Below are 25,022 nucleotides of genomic sequence, written 5' to 3' on the forward strand. Positions count from 1 at the left end.
ACAAAAAAGAAAAAAGAGCGTGCAAAGCCACACCTGCAGATATCACTATTAACCTAACAAAACCACCTTTATATATTCTACTTCCAATAAATAAATAAAAAACAATTTAATAAACAAAATTCATTTTTTATAAATTTAATACAATAAAAAAAAATAAGTTACAACATTACATCATAGCCTCATTGTAATATCACACACATTTACCACCATCTGTCCACTTATTAAAACTCCCCATAATCAAAAAACCTACCTCTGATATCTCACCTTTACCACTCATCTAAACAATCACTAAAACTTCCTATCATTAAAAGAAATCCTACCTCGCAGTCCATGTTTTTATCATTTTGCACATAAAGGCATAATTAAACTTGCCCTTACCCATATTTATTGTTTTGCCCAATATATAAGAAAAATGCAGTGCTGCTTCATGTGAATTAAAGATAGTTTGCAGAGGCATAAATTAAAAGAGATTTTGCAGAGGTGGCATTTAAGTAGAAGTTTTCTACCAAAAGCTCGGTCAAGTCCTGATCGCTGTTGGCATTTATTTGTTTACAGAAAGATAGGGAGGCATTATTTCCTATACACATTTGGCGGTTTCCAGTTATTTTCACGTTCAATGCTCCAGCCCCTCTACCGTTCAATGTTCCTGACCCTCTGCCTCGCTACTTGCTACCCTCGATTAGAAGTTTTTCTTAAATACCTCCGTGGAACTCATGCAGACAATACAATTCACCTTCACCTTCTCCATCCCATGCTCTGAAGAACCAACCATCAGTTTTTCATGTTTTCCACAGTTTCAACCGGGATAGAAACAAACTACCCTTAACTACCTTCAAACACTGTTTTCCAACTTTATCAATCTTATAGTTGCTGTGAATTTGTGTTATGACTTATAGTTGCTATGAATTTGTGTTATGCTGAGTATAGATCTATTTTAAATACGGATTTAACATAAGTCGAGAGAGATCCAATTTCTTCACGTGTAATTTTTTTTCTAACTTTATCAATCTTATAGTTGCTGTGAATTTGTGTTATGACTTATAGTTGCTATGAATTTATGTTATGCTGAGTATAAATCTATTTTAAATACGGATCTAACATAAGTCGAGAGGGATCCAATTTCTTCACGTGTAATTTTTTTCTAACATGAGCCTAAAGGGATCCAATTTCTTCACATGCAATTTTTTTCTAACATGAGCCCAGAAATTTTTATCTAACATATAAACCAAGAGAGATGCAATTTCTTCACTTGCAAATTTTTTTACGAGCCAGACATTATTTAAATGTATAGTTATTTTTTTCAGATTTTTTTTTAACCAAAATGAACAAAATTTCAACTTTAATGACAAACTGACAACATTATACATTATACAGGGCTACACATTACACTGGGCTGTATGCTGGGCTACACATTACACTGGGCTGTAAAATGCTACACATTACACTGGGCTGTATGCTGGGCTACACATTACACTGGGCTGTAAAATGAACCTCTCAACTCAATGAAACTTATACATAATTAGATTAAAAATTGCTATTTTCATAATAAATATGACCCGGTAGTATGTCCACCCTATTTAGCTTCAAACACTCTTTCCCAACTTTATCAATCTTGTAGTTGCTGTGAATTTATGCAATCAGATTCAATGAGGTTTTGGAAATAGCATTCTGACTGAGATTCAGATTCAATGAGGTGAGGTTTTGAAAATAGTTGAGAGATTACAAGTTTGAGTTGTGACATAAGTTATGAATTTTAAACTAAAAATTTAGTTTATGAGATTCAGATTCAATGAGGTTCAACCAAGTTTTGAAAAAAAACCTATGAATTTAGTCTATGAGATTCAGATTCAATGAGGTTCAACCAAGTTTTAAAAAAAATGAGATTCGCCAAATTGCAAATCTTAATGTTGAAATTCAGGGAACCTTGTGACAGATCTCTTAATGTTGAAATTCAGGGAACCTTGTGACAGATCTAAGGTGAGATGACTCAAGGTCGGAATTGGACGAACCTTGTGACAAGTATTAAGTGAGATCACCTTGGGCTTCTGTTAAACCCTAAACCCTTAACAGGTTTGAAGGGGACTGATCGAGATATCGAAGTACAAAAGAGCCAAACCAGAATCCCCTTAACAGGTTTGAAGGGGACTGATCGAGATATCAAAGTACAAAAGAGCCAAACCAGAATCGTTAAACAAATAATAATACCCAGTATCTGTCACTAGAACCATAGTAAAATAATTTTATTCAACTCCAAGGTCAACTGCGTGGAGAGGGGAATGTTTTGTGATGGAAATGGCCTGGTCAGCTTAAGCATGGGGCAACCATTTAAATATTCAGAGTACTTGGAGGATTATATTCAAGCAATTCTTTTGCATTTTCCAAGGTTCCAGTTTTTTATCAGATCAAACTCATTATAAATATTCGAATGAAAATATGTCAGGTTCTGTTGGGTTTTAATGCATTTATCTCTTGGTTTTTTTGTGAAATCTGTCATCTGACTAATACGATGGTCGTTTTGCCACACTCAAAAAACTCCTTCAGACCCTGCTTTCTATCCAGAACATTAAGACAACACTTTGCCACACCCATAGCACAAATATAACATCCCCTATATTCCAGTGCAATATATCAGAATATATACATTCATTTATCCAACAACATCCACCATATTTATCCAAAAACATCCACCATACCAGAGGTCCATGACAGAGTAACATAAACAAATTGTTGTCCACCGGCACCCAATATTTTCAAAGCTCTAATACAGATGAGAAAGTTCAATCCATACATCAAGAAATACAGAAGAAATGCCAAACCACGAGTAGAAAAACGGGCAATTACACGATGTACAGAAAAATATGAAAATTGCAATATATAAGAACGTGGGAAAATTTTGGAAGGTTGATCCAAGTTTTAGAGAGCAGGAAACGTAGCCCATTCACATATAATACAGAGAAAGTGATTAAATTTGAATACAGAAAGCAGTACAATAGATTGGTTGAAACCCTACATCGAAAACTGCAGATTAAAACAAAATTCCTTAGGATCCGCCTTTACAAGTGATGTCTCTCCGACCTTGTTTCAATTGCACCTAACATCAAAATCATACTACCTCCTGTTCACGATACACCAAAATGATGATATCCAGAGACCGCTGATACCAGAAGTGGGAACAACTTCCAAAATACACAACTACTTTGTGGCAATCTGTTAGGCACTCATGGCATTAGAGAAATAGGTAGCAAAGATCTGCTACAACGATATTTATATGGATAATAGCATCTAGTCATATAGGTTGAGAGCTTTGAACACCCTCAAAAATACATGTCATAAACATTCAGCTCTGTAACCTCATAAAACACGACAGGGAAAAGCAGAGTCAGAATCTGTAACAGATACTGCCCTCTCATATCAATAGCAGCCTGGAAGAGAGGAAAATTTCAGAGTGAAATGTGAAGAATATCAATAGATCAACTTGTTTTAGACAAATTTCAAAGCCTAAGCTGATTGAGCAATTGAAGTGTGGAGTCTTCATTATCTAAGGAACTTGGGTCTGGGTTTTGTGGTAAAGTCCTCCGCACAGGTGGACTAGAGCAAACTGGGATAACAGATCGCATTCGAACTGCCGGTGCAGCTTGGAGTGGAGGCACTAAATTGGTGTCATTGCTTAAGAAATCCGAATGAGGCCTTCGACGGGGAGGGGCTGAGCAAACTGGTATTGATGTCCTTATTGTCACAGGTCCAGCCATTGATGAAGGAGACCCACAGTATCCAGGTGCTAAAAAGGATGACCCAGGTTGAGAAATCGTTTGTGGCATCCATTGTTGTTGCCGCTGCTGCTGCTGTTGCTGTTGCTGCTGCCTATGCAAACCCCAGGATTGCATTGAATTAGACCAGGGTGACAAATTGGCAGAAGCAAATGTTGCAGCCCACTCTGGTACATTGGAAACGCCCAATGTAGGAATGCTGTTATCCCTTGGGAGATCTCCCTTGAGCCATTCCTCTTCATCTCTCTCATGTTCTTCAAATGGGGTGGGCACTTGCTGAGATGCTCTTCTATGTACAGTTCTAGCATTTGCACCAGCTATGTTTGCTACAATAGCTTCCCTAGACAGTGCTAATGGCAATGGCTCATGCAGAGAGCTCCCAACGCAGTCACCAGCAGGAGATCTATTAGCTTCCCTTGAGAGAGAGGAGGATGACGGTGAATCATGAAGAGAGCCCGATCTATTCCTTTGCGGAAAAATAGACCTAATTAGGGGCAAAATCCTAGACCCAGACGATGGCAGAGCAGAACGATGCAGCTGCTGCTGGCAACGATGATTATGACTAGAACTGAAGCTGGAACAGCCTTCTGCGGGCAAATCAGAAGAAACCCATTGTGATGCTCCTCCAGCCCAGGGTTCATAATGTTGGTGTTCAACAGAATGGCTGCTACTCTCTCTCTGGGTGAGCATCTTTCTCCTGGATGCTGAGTGTTGTTGTTTCAACTGTTGGGCCAATGCTATCTCCTTGGACCTATGTTGTGCAAGTGCTCTGGCAATAGTGATTTGCTCCTGCTCATCATTACATTCTCCCTCTGCTGGTGTCTGTGAGCAAAACCCAAGTTGATGTGCCACTACCATCCCACAAAAACCAATAAAATTAGCATATGTAAATCAGACATACTAAACTATTTAGTGGCAAGGAAGAAAAGCTTATTTCACAATTCACATAAAAACACAAGCCCAAAACTCTAATACCTATTATAAGAAAAATACACCTTAAACTATATATAAAATAGTAAAATTTTAAGAAGCACTTACATTGTTTTAAACTTGACCAGGCAGTCATGGCAGCATTCTTCTCGGCCTGCTTTTTGTTCTTGGCCCATTCACCCGTATAGCTTAACCCAGCTAACTCCACAGTGCAAGTAAAATAGGGCAAATGGCCTAGACCAGACCGCACAGTAGTATACACAGGCAGTGCTGCTCCTGCTCTCTGAGCTATCTCTTGCAACAAATTTTTGTATACCCCCGTCTCATCCTATTTAAACCACATGCGGTGACCATCAAAGGCAATAGATCATCCAGAAAATAAGTTTCAAAACACTACCAAAACAAAAGCCATACCAGGATTCTTGCAGCAAGAGCTCGGGAAGGGCCTCTCTGGGAAAGAGTATTAAGTGCCACCTCTGCAGCAGCATGTTCATCCTGTCTCAATGTGCTGCAGTAGTTTGGGCTCTCAAAGACTTCTCCATTGAAATTAACAGTAGATTTGAATCTGGGTGCATGATCAGGCCCCTCTCTGATACAAGAGTACGATGGCAGATTGAAGCAGCTCCTTTGAGCGAGCTCTTGGAGCTGATTCTTATACATCTCTGTCAATGACCTTCAAACCATACCACACCCAAGCATTAATTCAGAGTCTTCTTCACAACTCAAAAGCCATATTTATTTAAAATACCTTAAAAAGTTCCATAGACTGGCCTTTAGGACCGACTCTTTATCAGACCCTACCAAAAAAACAAACATGGACCAAGAACACCTAATCAAATCCACAGAAGTACACTGATATCCAATGTGCTAAGTTTGACAACAAATATCCTACTAGGACATGGATCCAAGGAATATTCAGGCTTTTGAAGATGTGAACGTGAAGTCGGTCTATCACAAGTATTTCAAACCGAATACAAATCCGTAGCCAGTCAGAACCAACACAACTCAGTAAAACCTCTCATCCATAATATCAAAGCACAAGGCATGAGAAACAGAGACAGAATATGTTCTTCAAAGATATGGCTGTCGTCGAGTCAGGACCAACCGACCAGATGAGGCCTCTGGGGACCAACTCTCAAAATTATATAAATGCATACCCACAAAATACCCAAGTTCATTCAAGTCCTGTGCAGCAGAAACCTCGAGATAGAAAACAATAAACCCAGTGAAAACTACTAAAAAAAACAACCCAAATGAGATGGAACACCGTCCAATTTCCCAGACACCACCAGAGGCCTTGAAGCCATAAAACATCCCCGCAACATCCCATTTGCATTCAAACAAAATGATTACAGAGACCAATGCTCGGAAGGGTTACTGTACATTCACAAGCAAATATTTAAAAAGGAAAAAGGAAACCCTCGCGACCTGATAACAAGCCCACGGACAACTTATGTTCATTAGCGCTAAACTCAAGCAAATGCCCATTCTCAATCTCATCATCTTTATCGGAATTTTTACACAAACAAATAAAAGAAGAGACCTGAGAACCCTCCATAGATTTACCTTTCTTCTACATTGGACACTTTCTACAAACATCCCATTTTCACCGCGACAAAATGCCTTCAACGACCATAACCAGATGGGTGACTAAGAGATTAAAATGAGCCTCTGAGACCTGCTAACAAACCCACAGGGGTCTTGGACTAGTTACCAGAACTAATACAAATGCCCATTCCGAACCTCAACCTCTTCATATATACACAATCAACTACAAAAACAGATGTGGAAACCCTCTTTATCTTCACATTGGATCCTGTCTATAAACTAAGCACATATATCGAAGCCAAATATATAAAAACACACTCAGTACTTCGATGGCCACAATATTCTCTTCAAACTGCCCAAAAGCATACTTTTCTTCAGTTGGGCATTGGATCCACATATAGCAGTCTAAAAAATCCCCTCACCCACAAATATAATAGCACCCATAAAAATTACATGAAAGGGAAAAGTATGCCAGCAAACCTGCAGGAGGAGGATGCCTTGTGCCTTACACACCACAACTGAAGCTGCTCCTTCCCCCTCTTCTCCCACCAAACATGAGCTGTTTTTTGCCTTTCCAGCTAATCTCACGGCCCTCTTTATCTCTCAGCCCAAACAAAAAGGGACCTTTACTGATATGTTGTCTGATATAACCTAGACAGCAATCAGCCCCTAAACAAAGCCCAAACAACACAAACCTCGATGGCCCAAATTTAGAGACAATATATAGCAGCATAAAAAACAATGAAGTGGGCTGCTCTAGAGGCCCATGGATAGAAAAAACTGTAACATAAACGGTCCCCTGGTTGGACTTTTTCTCACCTTTTCCTGCTCCTTGACGCTCAACTCAAGCTCAGCTGGCAGTCAACTGCACGGTACCATGCATGCATGGATCATATAGCCAACAGTGCAATACACAGATTATAATATAACACTTTTGTCATTTTCCTGCTAGGCTAATCCCACCCACAAATATTTTGGGCGAAATATTTGAGTTTTTTATTGGGAAAGGGGATGGGATTTAAATTTTGGTTAGGAGAGTTGGTGTAGTAATTTAGGGGCATTTATTAGGTGATCGTTGAGCTCTTTATTATCATTCATAAATTGGATTCATTTGCCTATGTTATCTCTTTAATTAGGATTGTGGCTGACAGTGTAGGAGTGAATATTTTATTTATTTAAGTTAAATGCACGCCTCCTCCTTTGGGCTTGAGCCACATGGTCTTTCATTAATGATGCTTTATTAATGTAGTGAATTCAATTCTCTCCTTTGGGCTATTGGGCTATTGGACTGGACTCTCATGGTCAGCTTTTGCTGTTTAGCTTTATTAACCTAACATTTTGTTAATGGATTTTTCGTTGGATGGTTAATGGACTTGATATAATTAATTTTAGGGTATTTTTTAGCCAACGTTGCTTATCTCAAAGGTAGTTTTCTTGGTTAGACATGGGCTTGCTCATTGTAATATCAGTAATGGACGAATTTATGCTAGACCAATTGTTCCCTATCAGTGTAGTTGTGACATTGTAATATTAGTAATGGATGAACTTATGTTCTTTGAGACTAATTGTTTTCTATCATTGTAATTGTGAGAGGATTGTTGCGAGACTAATTGTTTTCTATCATTGTAATTGTGAGAGGATTGTTGCGAGAGTATTTGTTCTTTATCATTGTAGTTGTGAGAGGGAGAAGATTGTTGCGAGAGGATTTGTTCCTTATCATTATAGTTGTGAGAGGATTGTTGTGAGAGGATGGGTATTTATAGATAACAATGCTCTTCATGTTTAGAGATATTTATGTGAAAGAAAAAAAGAAGTGAATTAAGTTTATTGATTTTTTTAGAGATATGGTTGTATTGTGATTTGTATTTTCACTTTAGGAAGCATACCAAATATTTATTAAAATATTTGTATTTGAAGAATTTGACCAAAATATGAAAAGCTAAGAGCATCTATTTAACAAAATGTATACACATTATGCTTTACAATGCATTGTGTATGCATAACATGTGTTTAATGAGATGTCTACAAGTAATGTGATTTATAATATGTCTACGAGCAAGGTGTTGGGAGTTTTCAAAAAGAGGAATGCATATAATATGCATAATTTTAAATTATGTTTTGATGTCTTTTTAGAAAAACCTCTACTTGTGGGTGCATTATGTAGATTGTGTTTTATCTAAAGCAAAAATCATAATGCATACAAGGGAGTCTTATGAGTCAACATTGTTTAATTTATGAAGGTAAACAACTTCATAATCAAACTATTGTTTGTTTATGATATAGGCTAAGCTTCTATCATTAATTTGGTGTTGCAACATGGAGTTGTGGATTCATGGATGCCTTCAACTTCTAAAAATCTACCATTAAAGGATGTAATCCCACACTGGAAAGCATTTGTTGACCAATATTAGGGCCCATCCCAAGTCTGAAGCTCGATTAATCCACCTAATGTGCTTGTGGACGAATGTGTTAGGCTCAATAGTATAGGGGTAGTCCCTCTGACTCAACCACGAGCCTCCTTGGCGATAAGTGATAAGTCTACCAATTCTCATGATACCCTAAAAAAGATGCAATCAAAAAACTACTCTACAACTCCAAATGCTTCAAAGTCTCATCCTATGCATAGTGTTTATATATTAGAGCATGATGAAGAGGTGCCAATGGTGGAGATCATAGCGTCGAAGGTAACCCATCCATATTCATTATATAAAAAAAGGTTTGATTATATATCAATTTAATGTGTATTGGCCTCCTAAATTTGCATCATTTTATTGGATTCATTCGTCTTCAACAAAGAAATGTGAGACATCTTTCAATTTTAGTGGTTTTTTTAGTGTTCAACTCTATGATCATGTTATTATCAATAAGTGTTTGAAAAGGGTCATTGGTTTTAGGTAAGTGCAAGATTTTTATCACTCTTTGGTTCCCTAAACTTGATCCCAACACTATGCCATTTACTAGAATGTCAATTTGAGTTTATTTTCTCAATTTGTCATTACATTTCTAGCATTTAACAATTTTTGAAGATACTGGAAATGCTTTGAACACTTCCATAGAATAAGAACTTAATAGAGTTGTAGAAAGTTTATGCACATATGCATGGATCTATGTTGAGATAGACCTTAGTAAGAGTCTTATAAGCAAAATGATTCTCTTATGAAAGAATTTTAAATAAGTTTTGATTATGAGAATACAACATTCAGTGCAGAGTATGTCATCTTCCATGAGATTTATAAGCTACTTCTCCCTATGCTTAAGCTCATCCTCCCAGGCAAAAAGGAACTAAATCAAAACCAAATAATTAGAATTTCTTGGAGTAATTTTAGATACTGACCTTGATCACAATGATGTAAATTAAGACCCACAAACATCAATCGGAAAAATCCACATATATACATGACTTTTTTCATTGAGGGAGGTTGTGGTTGTTGACACTCCTCTAGGTGGAACACAAAGACATCATGAAATCAATACATCCAATTCAAATAAGAAACATTTTCCTTCTAAAAATTAAGCTCTCCCACCTTCTAACCTAGTAATTAGTTATTATGGCTTCTTCTTTAGAGGGGCCAAAAAGTTCAAAAGAAAAGAAAAAAAAAAAAAAAACGAAAAATAAAGATTTATTTTATAAAAACAAGAATTGAAATTTACATTGCTAATGTAATTTTTATCTTGTAAATCCAACGTACACCTATATTCTTGAAGTAGGATATGTGCATGTACTTATTTTCTTTGTACCATATTTTGAATGCTTAAAAAAATGTGATTTTTATTGTATAATGAAATAAAAATTATGATAATTTTTTGGAAAACAAATAATTTATTAATTAAGTATTGGTTTATTTATTACATATTTATTTATTTGATTCTAATTATTATATATTAATATTCCATAGTAGTGTTTTCTTTCATGTAATTAGAATAGTATAAATATTTAATTTCTTAATATAGTCATATGTTGTGGTCACTACATCAACGGGAAAATCCAGATAGATCAACTCAAAGGGATCTACCCGCCGGCCAAATGAGCAAGGCCTAACCCAAAGGGCATCGAGGAGATTAGACCTTGTGACCTCCAATAGGTGAGGTACTTAGCAACAGGAACTCGACCAACTGAGCTATCCCTTGGGGCTAGTATAGCCAAATTTTTATTTATAAAATAATAATTATTATTATTATTTAATTAATATTGTAAAATTATTATTATTTTCATGGAAAATAGCTTTATATTTCATGTGAAGAATATGAGTATATGTTTTGGTCCTTGAAGAATTACACAATGCTAAAAGCTATTACAATAATGTTTAACTGAATCTCCTTGGAGAGAATAACAATCATTTCTCGTGATCACTCAAAATAGACCCAATTAACATTTATAAAACCAACTCTATTCAACATATCAAAAGAAGTTACATAAAGTATAAACAAGAAAACATAAAATAATAATAATAAAATTAGAAATCATAATAAATATTATTTAAGTATATTTACTATCTAATTTATAACATAAATGGTAATGTACTTGATAGTTTAACGTAAATGAAATGTGTAGCCCGACAACTTAATTGGTAATTGGGTTCAAATCACTTGTGAGTCAAGCCAACAAAAAATGCATAAATAAAATGTGTAAAACAAAATAATTTTATAATTTAAAATTAATAAAAAATCATATTTATAATACAAAAGTGGAAAAATAATATTTCTTCTTTTAAAAAATATTTAATAAGTTTCAAATAAATTAACCTATTGTAATTGAAACATATATAACACTAGCATAGATCTATCTTAACTTTGAATCTACCAAGTATCCAGAGAGACCAAATTTCTCAATATACAAATCTTTATTTGAGTGCAAACCTTGAGGAAAAGTTTGCATGTTTGAGAGATTTGATTCCTCGACTCTTGGTAAATATGGAGTTAAGATGGATTTGATTCATCGACTCTTGGTAAATATGGAGTTAAGATGGATCTATGCTGGTTTTAAAAAACACACTAATAAAATGTTTCAATTGTTTTATATAATATATACATATTGTAGAAACTCCTTGCAGATTCAAACTGCATATTGTAATATGCTAAAACAATTGACTTGAATCTACTCTACTCATCAGCGGAAACAATAAACGATCAAAGAAATCACAAAGCATATAAGAGAAAGAATTCAATCACACACAACACAATGATTTTTTGGGGAAAGCCACAACTATAAACCCCTACTATCTGTAGATTGAATTAATCAAAGAATTTAGATGAATACAACATGCTTTGTTCAACCTTGATCTCAACCTGCACAAGTATTTTCTATCCTTTGCGTGATTGACTGCCTTTGGCCAATACTTAGCCAAATTTCCAAGCCTCCAAGCTCTTAATTCCTTGTGTTGTTCCTCAAGGAATTAGCTCCTATTTAATGGAGAAATTCCTCAATTATGAATTGCGCAATCCTCATAGGCCTTCCTCTGACTGCATGCACCATCAGTTTAATTTAGATGATTTTACAACTGATAGTACATTGTCCTTGAACTCCAATCTCAACTGGGTCTTTGATCTGAAAGTGGAAAAGGTGAATTTTAACTCTCTTTCCAAAATCAAATAAAATAAAACTAAGGATCGTGTCAACACTTTACAAGCATGAAAAATGGGCCTTGAAACAACTGATGCATAAAAAAGAGCAAAACAAAGGATTTGTTAACGGAGTTCACCCCTCCTGGGCTACATCTTTGGGCCTGTCAACATGACTAGACCACTCATATATTCAGTATCAATGGAGTACATAAACAAGTGTTGCAATAAATATGTGGCTATTACCCCTCCTGGGTAATGTTCTCCTACAAAGAACTCTCACAATAACATCAACTCAAAGCATCTCCTATAAAGATGACAAAACTCCAACTGAAATGAGCTAAAACAAGCATGTGAACACCTCAATTCCACATTGAAGTACATACACAAAACTTCATAATAAAAGAAGTTGAACCTGAGTTGAACCCTGTTGGTTACAACTGTTGTAGTAGCCTTCTGAAATTGAGAATACCCCTACAAGGTCTTCTCCATGTCCAAATAGCCTCCAGAACTGCTTCCAAACTCTGATTGATCCATACACCTTTAGTCTCAAACCTACAAAAAGACTCTATAGATGTGCTCTAATCAGAAAACAGAGGTTACCAATGGATTCAAAACATCCAAAAACCCCTAAGAAACCTCTTTCTAAGCTCAATTTGGATAAAAACTCCAAAAGTTATGAGCTTCTTGCTCCTCCATGAATTTCATTGTTAACTATCCTACAAATTCGCTTATCTATCTATCGATTCTACAATTTTGACCTAAATTTCGCCAACCGAGCGAAATTCGCCCTCCGCTCATGAATTTTGTAGGATCATTAATTTAGCCCATAACTCCTTAAGGCTGAAAATCATGGCCATATGGGCACATGGGGCCGAGGGCTGGGCTAACCGCCAACCCTTCCCATTGGGCCCCTTTTCTTCTAGCGCTAGGTCACATTGGGTGCATATGCCTTGGGGTTGGCCCCCATTCCTTAGCACCTTTTCGTTGGCTCCTTTTCTGTGTGCCTATGGTCATGTGGGCACATGCGTCTTGGGGCTAGGCCCTTAGGGGTTGGCCCCCTCCACCATACTCCATGCTTTTAAAAATTAAATAAAGTTTTTGCCATAACCATATCAAGTAACATGCATTGGTCTAGTCGTAAAGCTTGCAGTTGTGTTGTGGGAGGTCACGAATTTGACTCCCTAGGTTGTTGTTCATCCCTTTATCCAATTTTGGCCGCCATGAGGATGCCACATGGCACTCCCTCATTGGGCCACCTCAACACAATCATCAACCAATAAAAACAAGTCAAATCTACAACAAATCATACTTCACCAAGTGTCAACCATTCATTGACCGATGTAGGTCTAGTCACATGCCTTTTCATGTTCCAGTAAGCAGTTCAGATTGTTGATTGGGAATCCCTACAACTCAAAATCCCAAAATATTGCCCATTTCCCAAAACAATCAGAACGCAGTTCTAGAAGCATCCAATGTCGAATTTGAGTGAAACGAGTTGCGTTGGATTCAGATCACTAATCTATTTGATATTGTGTTGTTTTCAAAAAGTTTTGGGCACTTTCATTTTTGAGCCTAAAATTGATCTCCTGATCACTTCTCCCCACTAGGAACTTTTGGACTCCAAAAGTTTACTTCCCTTGTCCATATGAAGAGTCTGGAACCCAGAAATACCCAAAAACTCAATTCAAAATAAAAAAATTTCAATTGTTTCCCTTCAAGCCCTAATCAAGGTTCACTTATCATCCTCATGAAGACATGTTGTCCTGTCAGAATTGAGCCAACTTTCTTATTGTTGTTACAAGAACAAAATATCGATGAGTGGAATCTGAACATTCTCTTTAATCTCATCCTTTCACGGCTCTAAAACACTTCATCTTGAAGTAAAAATTTGTTGAAGACAAACTTGATTCCATCTTGGAATTCAGAAGCAAAATAAATATGCTTTAGCGTCCTCAAACTGAGCTTGTATACTGCTGCAAAAATTTTCACTGACAACATTGGCCTTGCCTACAAACACAATCATCTTATATAATCTTGAAAACAAAGATTTGATTTCACACAAGATTCATCTTGAATACTTGTATCAATGAATCATATGACAACTTGTAGACAATATTGAACGACAAACTTTGTACATTCACTAAAAAGTCCTGAACATGTGGACTTATAAAAAGAAAATACATACATCAAATGAAAACAACTTCTTGTTGATCATAGTGACATTGATGTTCACTTTACAATGTAACCAAAGGTAATGTCAACAAGTAATTACAAACAATTTACAAGACAATTATACAAAAATTCTACCTACATCTCGCCTCTCCTAAGTGTTTCAGTTCTCTTCTTGCAAAAGAAAATCGCCATGTTTTATGCCTAGAATTTCATTCATTCTTTTAACCCTTACTAAGCATTGTTCACACACAACTACACGATGGTTAGCAACATTACAAAAAGTACAGGGATATTCGTTCCATAGGTATTCAAAATTTCCATGCATTGGAGTTGCAACTCTGACGGTTGTCACAAGGTGGTGACATCTCATGCTCAGATGTTTGATGTCCTTCAAGACTTTTGGAGCATTCTCCAAACTCCCTTTGGTTGTATCCCAATCCCTAGTACTTTGGCCTTTCCTCAACCATAATCGGATTGGTAATGCCTTGACCATTCTTTCCAAGACCTCCACCTTCATATCCCATCTTGGAGAGCAACCTCATACCTATACCCTTGGTATGTTGCTCAAATGCCACAAAAGAGTTATTGTATAAATGAATGGAAGGAGTAGTACTTGAGATACTGATTACCTCTTTAAATTTGTCATGCATCCTTTCTGCTCTTGATGATGACGATGATGGCCAACTTGTAGATGAATCTAACCATCCACTCTTGTTCATTGGCATAGGATGTGCTTCTTCGAGATGCTTGCAAAACTCACATGCATCATCTTCTACATATGGTCCAAAACCACTTTTCAAACCATGTGCACATACCGGCTTCATCTTAGAGGTCTCTTTTGCTGGTACAGGAGTGACACTTTCTGCAACTTGCTCATCAAGCACTTGTTGCAACACAAAGTGCATGTGTCTATTCTCCTCTTTAGCTATCTCCAACATCCTTCTCAATTCCATATTCTCCATTTGAAGAGCCAAATTTCACTCCTCAAGCTCTTGAATACTCTTTTTGTTGCCCATCTTCCAACTCGGTCAACTTTGTCCTCTGATACCAAATTGATCTGAAAGTGGAAAAGGTGAATTCTGCCTCTCTTTCCAAAATCAAATAAAATAAAACTAAGGATTGTTTCAACACTTTGCAAGCATGAAAAATGGGCCTTGAAACAACTGATGCAAAAAAAAAAGAGCAAAACAAAGGATTTGTTAACGGAGTTCACCCCTCCTTGGCTACAACTCCGGGCCTGTCAACATGACTAGACCACTCATATATTCAATATCAATGGAGTAAATAAACAAGTGTTGCAATAAATACGTGGCTATTACCCATCCTGGGTAATGATCTCCTACAAAGAACTCTCATAATAACATCAACTCAAAGCATCTCCTATAAAGATGACAAAACTCCAACTGAAATGAGTTATAACAAGCATGTGAACACCTCAAATCCACATTGAAGTACATACACAAAACTTCATAATAAAAGAAGTTGAACCTGAGATGAACCATGTTGGTTAAAATTTTTGTAGTAGTCTTCTTAAATTGAGAATACCCCTACAAGGTCTTCTCCATGTCCAAATAGCCTCCAAAACTACTTCCAAACTCTGATTGATCCATACACCTTTAATCTCAAACCTGCAAAAATACTCTATATATGTGCTCTAATTAGAAAAAAATGTTACCAATGGATTTAGAACATCCAAAAACCCCTAAGTAGCCTCTTTCTAAGCTCAATTTGGATAAAAACTCCAAAATCTATGAGCTTCTTACTCCTACATGAATTTAATTGTTAATTGTCCTACAAATTCGCCTGTCTGCCTATCGGTTCTACAATTTCGCCCTGACTTTCACTAACTGAGCGAAAATTTTTCCCTCCACTCATGCATTTTGTAGGATCATTTATTTAGCCCATAACTCCTTAGGGCCGAAAATCATGGCCATATGGGCACATGGGGCCGAGGGCTGGGCTAACCGCCCGACAGTCTTCTAGCGCTGGGTCACATTGGGTGCATATGCCTTGGGGCTGGCTCCCATTCCTTAGCACCTTTCTGTTGGTTCTTTTTCTATGTGCCTATGGTCATGTGGTCACATGTGTCTTAGGGCTAAGCCCTTAGGGGCTGGCCCCCTCCACCATACTTTGTGCTTTTAAAATTTAAATAAAGTGTTTACCATAACCATATCAAGTAACATGCATTGGTCTAGTGGTAAATCTTGTGGTTGTGTTGTGGGAGGTCACGAGTTCAACTCCCAGGGTGTTATTCGACCCTTTATCCAATTTTGGCCGCCATGAGGATGCCACGTGGCAGCCACCAGTTGGCCCACCTGGCACTCCCTCATTGGGCCACCTCAACACATTCATCAACCAATAAAAACAAGTCAAATCCACAACCAATCATACTGTGCCAAGTGTCAAACATTCATTGGTTGATGGAGGTCCAATCACCTACCCAATCATGGTCCAGTCAGCCGTACAGATTGCTAACTGGGCATCCCTACAACTCAAAATCCCAAAATTTTGCTTGTTTCCCAAAACGATCAGAACACGATTTTGGGAGCATTCGATGTCGGATTTGAGTGAAACGAGTGATGTTGGATTCAAATCACCAAGCTCTTTGAGTTTGCGCTAGTTTCAACAAGTTTTGGACACCTTCATTTTTGAGCCTAAAATTGATCTCCTGATCAGTGTTTCTCTAATCTGACATGCATGAGTTAATTATGAGTGAATCTTCAATTTAATGGTTGATCACTGCAGGCAGCACCACATTGCACTTCAGGCAGCACCCCACTATTGCAGGTTACACCCCACTACTATAGGAAGCACCCTACTACTGTAGGTTGCACCCCACTACTATAGGTTGTACCCTACTACTACAAGTTACACCCCACTACTGTAGGTTGCACCCCACTACTGCAAGTTGCACCCCACTACTAGATCTCCCACTAATTCCTCCATCAGTTGAAACTAGTTTAACTGATTTTAACTCAGTTAGACTGAATTAAATAATTACAACTCAAAATAAACTCAACTAGTGCTCCTAATTGTAAGACACATTCTACATGACTCTAGTTAGACTCCCAACTCGAATTAACTAACCTAACTAAGTCAAACTAACTTAGTTAACTATTACAAGTTGTCATGAGAAGTGGAATTACAATTTTATTCCCAATTTAATTCAAGGACAAATTATATTAGGATTTTTCTTGATGTTATTTTTAACATTTTTTGTTAATATTTTCAACACATATTGACATTAAAATATATTATTTATGAACCAGCCTAGATACATCTTAACACCTGAACTACTAAACTCTGAGACAGATCAAATCTCTTTTCACTCTAAAAGAGGTTTGTATCTTAAGAGATTTGATCCCTCTCGCTTGGTAGATTCAGAGTTAAGATGGATCTAGGTTGGTTTAATTTCACCCTTTAAAAATGCTATATTCCACATGAATACCATGGGTAAATACCATGGATGAATACCATGAAGTTATTTTTATTTTAACGTTATTTTTTATTATTTTTGTTTTATTTTGATCTAGTAAAAATGTTTTCGCATAGGGTTTTCTTTTTAGGGTTAAATAGAACATTGCATTACAACATCTCTACCAAACTGGGTTGGAGAGCGTCTTTCGATGTAATTAGATTCTCCACATTAAAATTTTAATACATGCTCTCTCATATTCAGAAATAGAAAACATATATCCATAGTGCTCTCTCTCCCTCTCCCCCCATAATCTAACTTATAGACGAAATAACATTTTTCACCAGAATCCAATGATACAATTTCAAGCAATATTGTGATTTTTTGTTGTTTAAAATACATTTTTGAATACATAAATGGATACAGCATCATGAAAAACCCCAGGAGCACTCAAATTCTATAAATTAAGCAACTTGAACTCAAGTTTTAAAAAGCTTTGCCAAATTTTAGTTAAAACTAATCAGAAAAAATGTTATGATAAAAGACATTTCATCTAAAGTTTTTTTTGGTGTAAAGGTTCGAATGTTCATTACTTCAAAAGAATAATTACATAAGGAATGGATTTGTGCTACTGGTATGCCTGGAGGGAAACCATACCAGTAGCATAAGTTCAGTGTCTTAAGATTGCATTGTCTTCTTTTGACTGTGACATCTGATAATACAAAAATACTACATGATTTTTGAGACAGACAATAGGCACGCAGGCCTATCATTTCAAGGAAAAAACTACAAAACTTAAGAGTACCCACAGTATCCAAAAGGACCATTCTTAGAGACTATCGAGAGTATAAAGCCACCAACATAGAATTCATACTAGTTGGGCCATGCAAGCACATAACAGAGTTGTTTTAAATGGCTAGTAAGTACCTAGAGCCAAGCGTGTTGGGCGTTCCTATTGAGCTAGCCCAACCACGAATCTTGTCGTCATCGATGACATAGATGTGCTTCGAACCCGTTTTGTGTTAGCTAAAGGTTGCCCCTGTTGGAACCTCAAGCCTTTGTTGCGTTGTTGCACAATGCCACTAAACACTAACCAATCCCACATAACGCAGAGTTGATACTAAGACTCAAACCAACACCAAACACTTAGGAGCCAACTAAGGAACAATACACTAATACAAAACTGAACACAAAACCGTCTAATTTGCCGCATGAATAACTGAACCAAGTACAGAGGCCATCTTGAGATGAAAGTCCATTAAGGCAGACTCTACATCGGAATTAGATAGGAAAGCCTTGGAGATAGATGAATGAACAACATAATATGAGTAGGGTGACTCGATCCCCAAAGGAGCCAAGAGAATTTGGCTGGAATAATGGAACCCAACAACAGATGGAAAGCCACAAAAATCCTCCATGCCCGAGAGAGCCAACAGATGCCCACTGTGGGTCCAACCAAAGAATGCATGAACGTTGAAATGAAAATTGGCATAGCTACTTATAATCCACATGACAGTGCTTGAACCAAAGGTGAAGAAGATGTATTCAGCCTTCTTAGGCATATCTGTGAGAAAAATATGCCTCCCAATGATGACAGGCTCAGTCGCACACATGAGAGAGACTTCCCTTCCATGAAGCATTACCATAATGAATCTACACACCCCAAAGTACCCACCCCTAGAGATTGTGATTGTTCATTGCATTTGAATATTTAATGAATTGTACCTTCACCTAGATGGAGCCACATCGTTAGTCAGGTAGCTTGAGGTTCGAAGACGATCCATCATTTTGATGACATCAAGCATGTATCAGCATTGACAGTGGGGGACATTTCATGTATAAGTTAGACAACGCCTATATATATATATATATATATAAACTATGTAAACTATCAAATGGGAACTAGGGAACTGTACCGAGTACCCGCTTTTTTGAGGTAGAAAAAAAATCATCCGATTTTGAAAAGTATTGATTCATAATACATTTTTTTAACATATTTTTGACACTTTAAATTTTCTTGTGTATCAAGTATAAACATTATTTTTAAAATGTTAATGATTTTCAAGCTAATTCTGAAAAGTGTTGATGCAGCGTCAACCCCATTTTTTAGAAGTCTTATTTTTTTACTTTAAATTTCCATCATTTTGATGACATCAAGCATGTATCAGCATTGACGTTGGGGGACATTTCATGTATAAGTTAGACAACGCCTATATATATATAAACAATGTAAACCATCAAATGTGAACTAGGGAACTATACAGAGTATTCGCTTTTTTGAGGTAGAAAAAAAATCATCCGATTTTGAAAAGTGTTGATTCATAATACATTTTTTTTAACATATTTTTGACACTTTAAATTTTCTTGTGTATCAAGTATAAACATTATTTTTAAAATGTTAGTGATTTTCATGCTGATTTTGAAAAGTGTTGATGCAGTGTCAACCCCTCTTTTTAGAAGTCTTATTTTTTTTACTTTAAATTTTCTAACGTATTAAGTGTGGATAATTGTTTTCTAAATTTAACAATTTTTGAAGTACTCGTCTTCTTCTTCTTCCCTAGCATATTTTTTTAAGTGTTTTTCAGGTTTGTATTTTTTTGTTTTTCTTTTCATTTTTTTTTTGTAGTGAGATCTTTGTTCTTTTGCATAGTTAAAGAAAAAGGTCGATATTTTAAAGTTTCGATCTTCTATATATTTATATATCGTTAATTAATATTTTAATGCACATCAAATAATTGTCACTAAAAAAACAATAATTTTTAACAGTTAACATAAAAATAAACATTTTGAATATAGATATAACAAAAAATATACATTTTGAGACTTTTTTGCTAAAAGTGACATTTCAAATAAATGATTTTTATAGGAAAAATTTAACAAACAAAGTAGAAAAAATTGCAATTTTTATGAATTTCATGTCAAAAAATAATGATAATCACAATTTTTTTTCAAAAAATAATGATTGACATAAAAATTAAAGTGAAAATCACATAATACAAATATTAAACATATTACAACAATAACTAAATACTTATTTGGGTAGGAGGATGTTTTGGGCTCTGACGTGGCCGCAGGCGGGCAGGTGGCACGCGCGCATCGCCGCACTTGCAAAGAGATTAGTTAAAACAATTTTACTGCAGTAAAACATCGAAATTTCGTTGTAGCTGTTGCAAACCCTCCCGACCTGTCGACATCCTGCCCTAGCGCCCGCGGTCAACTGCCTCTCCGACGGTCTCGGTGGCGGTTTCCGACTATGGATTGTATGGATACCGAGGAGGTGATAGATTATTCTCCAGACCCATATGAGGGACAGACTATCTTCTGCAGTCGTAGCCCTAACCCTAACCTAGACGGCTCCGAACAGTTTCGGCTCTCAAATCTGGTTTCCGCGCCAGTTGTCTCGCTACCTGGATATTCCTCATCACCGATTCGATTCGGATCGCTCTCCCTGGAATCATCGGGCCTTGATTGCCCTCCTCTATCCCCCGGGACCCTCAATCTGCTCACTGTTGTCTCGCCTCCATCACCTGCTTTCGATCCGCTCCCTTCAGTCATCCCTCCGCCCCCTCCTTGTTCAATCCCCCATTCACCACCTAACCCTAATTCCCTTCCCTCTGGATGTTTCGACTCTCCGGTCATTAAGGTCAAAGCATCGATCCCACAGGCGGTTGAGGGATCAGATCCGCTGGAAAAGCACCCATCGGCGCCGCGAACTGGCAAAAGAAAAGTTAAGTGTGTGAAAGCCACTGCGAAGGACCTCACTATTACTTTTGGCAAAGACATTCCGATGGGAGAGGTAGTAGACAAGGCCAATACGGTTCTCGTAGGGCATGTAAGAGGAAGGGCATACTCTGTGGCCAGGCTAACCAGCTCGGTAAAAGAAATTTGGGGTGGCACTCTACAAGAGCTACCAGAAATCCAGAGTCTAGCAAGGGGATGGTTTGCAATGCACTTCTCAAAGGCGGACTACACAGAATTAGTACTCGCGAAATATTGGCATATTGAGATGGCACCGGTCCTTCTCAAGTGTTGGACTCCATTATTCGATCCAGAGCGGGAGCAAATAGGTGCCGGTCCCATATGGGTGTGATTACCAGGACTACCTCTCCAATATTGGTCTGAAGCAGTGTTTATAAGGATCAGGAATGCCCTTGGTACTTATCTAGATTACGACAAGACCTATGTGCAGTCAAAGAATCGAGCGTTGGCAAGAATCCTAGTTCATTTGGACACAAGGGAGGGTCTGGAAGAGAAGATTACTCTCAAATGGAGGCATTATACCAGAGTCCAGATTCTGGACTACGAGGGGGTTCCTTTTCGATGTAGGAGGTGCCATAAGGTAGGGCATGTATTCAAGGAATGCCCTATGCTCACGAAACTGGCGGAACCCCACGACTCACCACCACTACAAAAAGGGAAAGCAACTGCAAAACAGATCATCCCCCCGGTATCGGTCCTCAAAGATCATAATCATGGCGAATCCTCAAAGGATGCGGAGGAGCATTACAGACTGCCCTCACCCCCACTGACTCGAGCTAGAGCCGCGGTCGCTGCGGAGGTCGCAAGAAAAGAGGGTACAGCTCTCTCTTCTCCCCCTACCTCTCATTTTACTCCTATCTCATATGTTGTTTGTGCATCTTTAGACTCATCTTCAACATTGAATTTATCACCTTCCATTACATGTGAGATCTCCTTACCGCCACCCCTCATCGCCACCACCGCGCCTACTCTACCCTCCTCCCCATCCTCACCCTTGCCCTCGGCCTTAAACCATCTTGTTTTACCCCACTCATACAACCTTCGTTCTTGGTTCATCTCGGATCCCGGCACTCAGTCTGGTCTTGGTCTCACCTTCCTTAGATCGACCACCCATACATCCCGGGGCCGCAAATCAAATCTATCCAAAGCTATCCTAAAGGTCGGGGCTGAAGTAGTCTTTGGTAAATAGTCCACCATGGAAGGGGTTCTTAGAGCAATGAACAACCTGGGGAGGGTTCCACCATGAAATGCCTCTCCTTTAATTGCAGAGGTATGGCTAGTGCCTCCAAAAAACTAGCCCTGAGGAGGTTATTTGAAAATGAGCCCGTCGATATCATTATGCTGCAGGAAACCTTGGGCAATGCTGAATCCATCAATCAAACCCTATCTGCCATTAACCCTGGTTGGCATTTCCAGTCCCTGGACGCTATGGGTAGATCAGGGGGTATAACCATAGGATATAATCCTCGCTCCATAAATGTATCAGCCACTTGGGGAGGAGTGGGATTCATTGGACTGGATCTATTCTCGGTCGAGCTCGGTATGTCCATCAGAATCATCAATGTATATGGTCCCTGTCATCGGAGAGAGGAATTTTGGCAGCACTTCCTTCATACTAATATCACATCAGTGGATCAGGTGATTATTGGGGGCGACCTAAACTTTTCCCTGGGTTATGGGGAATCCTAGGGATCACAAGCCCAAGTTGATCCCTTGTCTGATTTCTTCAAGGATATTTTGGACCAGCACAATCTTACGGATGTCCCCATGATCAAGCCTCTGCCCACTTGGAGAAATCGAAGAGTTGGGGATGCAGCTCTGGCTAGAAGGCTTGATCGTTTCCTGATCAAAGTTCCTTTCCTACAACAGTTATATAGGTATAGACAATGGGTTGGGTCTGGGGGAATATCAGACCACTCACCTATCTATTTGGAGATTCTTGGACCCGATGCCAAGCCAAAGGCCCCTTTCAAATTTAACCACGTTTGGCTCCAAGATCCAGGATATACTAAGTTGGTCAAGGATTATTGGACATCCCACCCCATCTCCGGTCACAGAACTGCGGCTGAAGGTTTCTGCCACAACCTATCACAGCTAAAACATTTATCCATTACTTGGGCAAAGGAGAAAAAAGCAAAGGATGATCAGACCATCATAGCTATTGAAGCTGAGCTGAACAATCTTTTGGATGACAGAAACAAAGGCTTTGCTACTGCAGAAGAGAAAGCAAATCTGGTTGAGCTTGAAAAACAGAGAGACAAGATACTAAAGGAAAGAGAAGAAACATGGAGACTGAAGAGTAGAGCAATATGGTTACAGGCAGGAGATGAAAACACAAAGTTCTATCAGAATTATGCAAAAGGAAGGAAGATAGCTAATACAATTTGGAAAATGCCTCTTCCAGATGGAGGGATGGCTGACACCTTCAAAAAAACTATCTATGTTGGGTACCACTCACTTTCAGAATCTGTTCAGATCCCCTCAAGAAGCCAATCTGGCTGATATCATTCAAGTGGCAGGCCATTTTCCTAGATATGTGGGGGAGGAGGAAGCGATTGAACTCAATTCACCGGTCACTATGGAGGAACTTGAAGGGACCTTAAAGTGGTTCAAAAAAGATAAAAGCCCGGGACCAGATGGGTGGACGATCGAGTTCTACCTGGATTTCTATGATCTTCTGGCACAGGACCTTCTCCAGGTTGTGGAGGAATGCCGGTCTTCTGGCAAATTGTACAATGCCATCAATTCTACTTTTATCGCCCTCATCCCCAAATCTGATTCCCCCACATCCTTCAATGATTTCCGTCCTATCTCTCTCTGTAACTGCCTCTACAAGATAATTTCAAAAATCATTGCAAATCGTATTAGACCTATCCTTTCTCAGCACATCCTCCCTAAACAGTTTGCCTTTCTGGAAGACCGACAGATCCACGAAGCCATTGGCACTGCTCAAGAAGCCATTCACTCTATTCGATCCAGAAGACTCAAAGGGATCATCCTCAAAATCGATCTGGCTAAAGCTTTTGACCGGGTAAGCTGGCTTTACATAAAAATGCTTCTTATCCACCTGGGCTTCCCACACCTATTTACCACTTGGATCATGGCCTGCATATCCACGCCTTCCTTTAGTCTCCTCATCAATGGCTCTGCCTCTCCTTTTTTCCATGCCGAAAGAGGACTCAGGCAAGGATGCCCACTTTCCCCTCTCCTCTTCCTGATTATCATGGAATGTCTGAGTAGGCTAATCTATCATGAAAAGCTAAGTGGCAGATTATTTGGGCTGAAGATCAATGACCAGTGCTACCTTACTCATCTCCTTTTCGTGGACGATGTCCTTATTTTTCTGGATGGAAGCATTCATGACTCGATTGCCCTTGATAAGATCCTTGCCACCTTCTCTAAGGCTACGGGTATGTTGGCAAATCATGCAAAATCCACGATCATGCTGGCCCATACATCTGCTCAGGAATCCACCTTTGCCTCGCAACACTTTCCTTATAGCCCTCGCCCTCTGGAACAGGGTTTCAAATACTTAGGTTTCTGGATCAAGCCCATGAGTCAAAAGATTGCAGATTGGAACTGGTTGGTCATCAAATTAGAGAAAATAATTTCACATTGGTGCCATCGCTTCTTGTCCAGAGCTAGCAGGCTGGTGCTAATCAAATCTGTTCTGGAAGCCACACTGGTTTTCTGGATGGCATTAGCATGGATACCTAGATGCATCATGGCCCGTCTCAAATAGATTTGTTGCAGATATCTATGGAATGGATGCCAGGACAAAAGAGTCTTTGCTTGGATAAGCTGGAACAAGATTACTTTGCCCAAAAAATGGGGAGGATGGGGCCTCAAAGATCTAACCCAATTTGCAC

General features: G+C 38.3%; 2 protein-coding genes across 3 annotated transcripts; one reads left to right on the forward strand and one right to left on the reverse strand.

Annotated features, from left to right (window-relative positions):
* Nucleotides 1–2,847: 2,847 nt before the first annotated feature.
* On the reverse strand, nt 2,848–7,053 carry LOC149226218 (uncharacterized). 2 transcript variants are annotated; one of them, XM_089377449.1, is made up of 4 exons: nt 6,726–7,053; nt 5,112–5,370; nt 4,806–5,025; nt 2,848–4,618 (listed from the first exon to the last, which is right to left on the reverse strand). In XM_089377449.1, the coding sequence occupies exons 2-4, from the start codon at nt 5,355–5,357 to the stop codon at nt 3,492–3,494; spliced, it is 1,593 nt and encodes a 530-aa protein (XP_089233575.1). In that variant the 5' UTR covers nt 5,358–5,370; nt 6,726–7,053; the 3' UTR covers nt 2,848–3,491. The 2 variants fall into 2 exon arrangements, with proteins under 2 accessions (XP_089233575.1, XP_089233576.1); XM_089377450.1 differs by lacking the exon at nt 6,726–7,053 and adding an exon at nt 6,264–6,702.
* A 15,867-nt stretch (nt 7,054–22,920) lies between these two features.
* On the forward strand, nt 22,921–23,655 carry LOC149226219 (uncharacterized). The gene has a single exon (XM_089380136.1). The coding sequence runs from the start codon at nt 22,921–22,923 to the stop codon at nt 23,653–23,655; it is 735 nt and encodes a 244-aa protein (XP_089236262.1).
* The last annotated feature ends 1,367 nt before the right edge of the window (nt 23,656–25,022 follow it).

The sequence above is a fragment of the Pinus tabuliformis genome, chromosome J (genome assembly GCF_031772625.1).
Source record: "Pinus tabuliformis cultivar Carrire ecotype Pingquan chromosome J, CPIR1, whole genome shotgun sequence".
In the NCBI taxonomy this organism is placed as follows: domain Eukaryota; kingdom Viridiplantae; phylum Streptophyta; class Pinopsida; order Pinales; family Pinaceae; genus Pinus; species Pinus tabuliformis.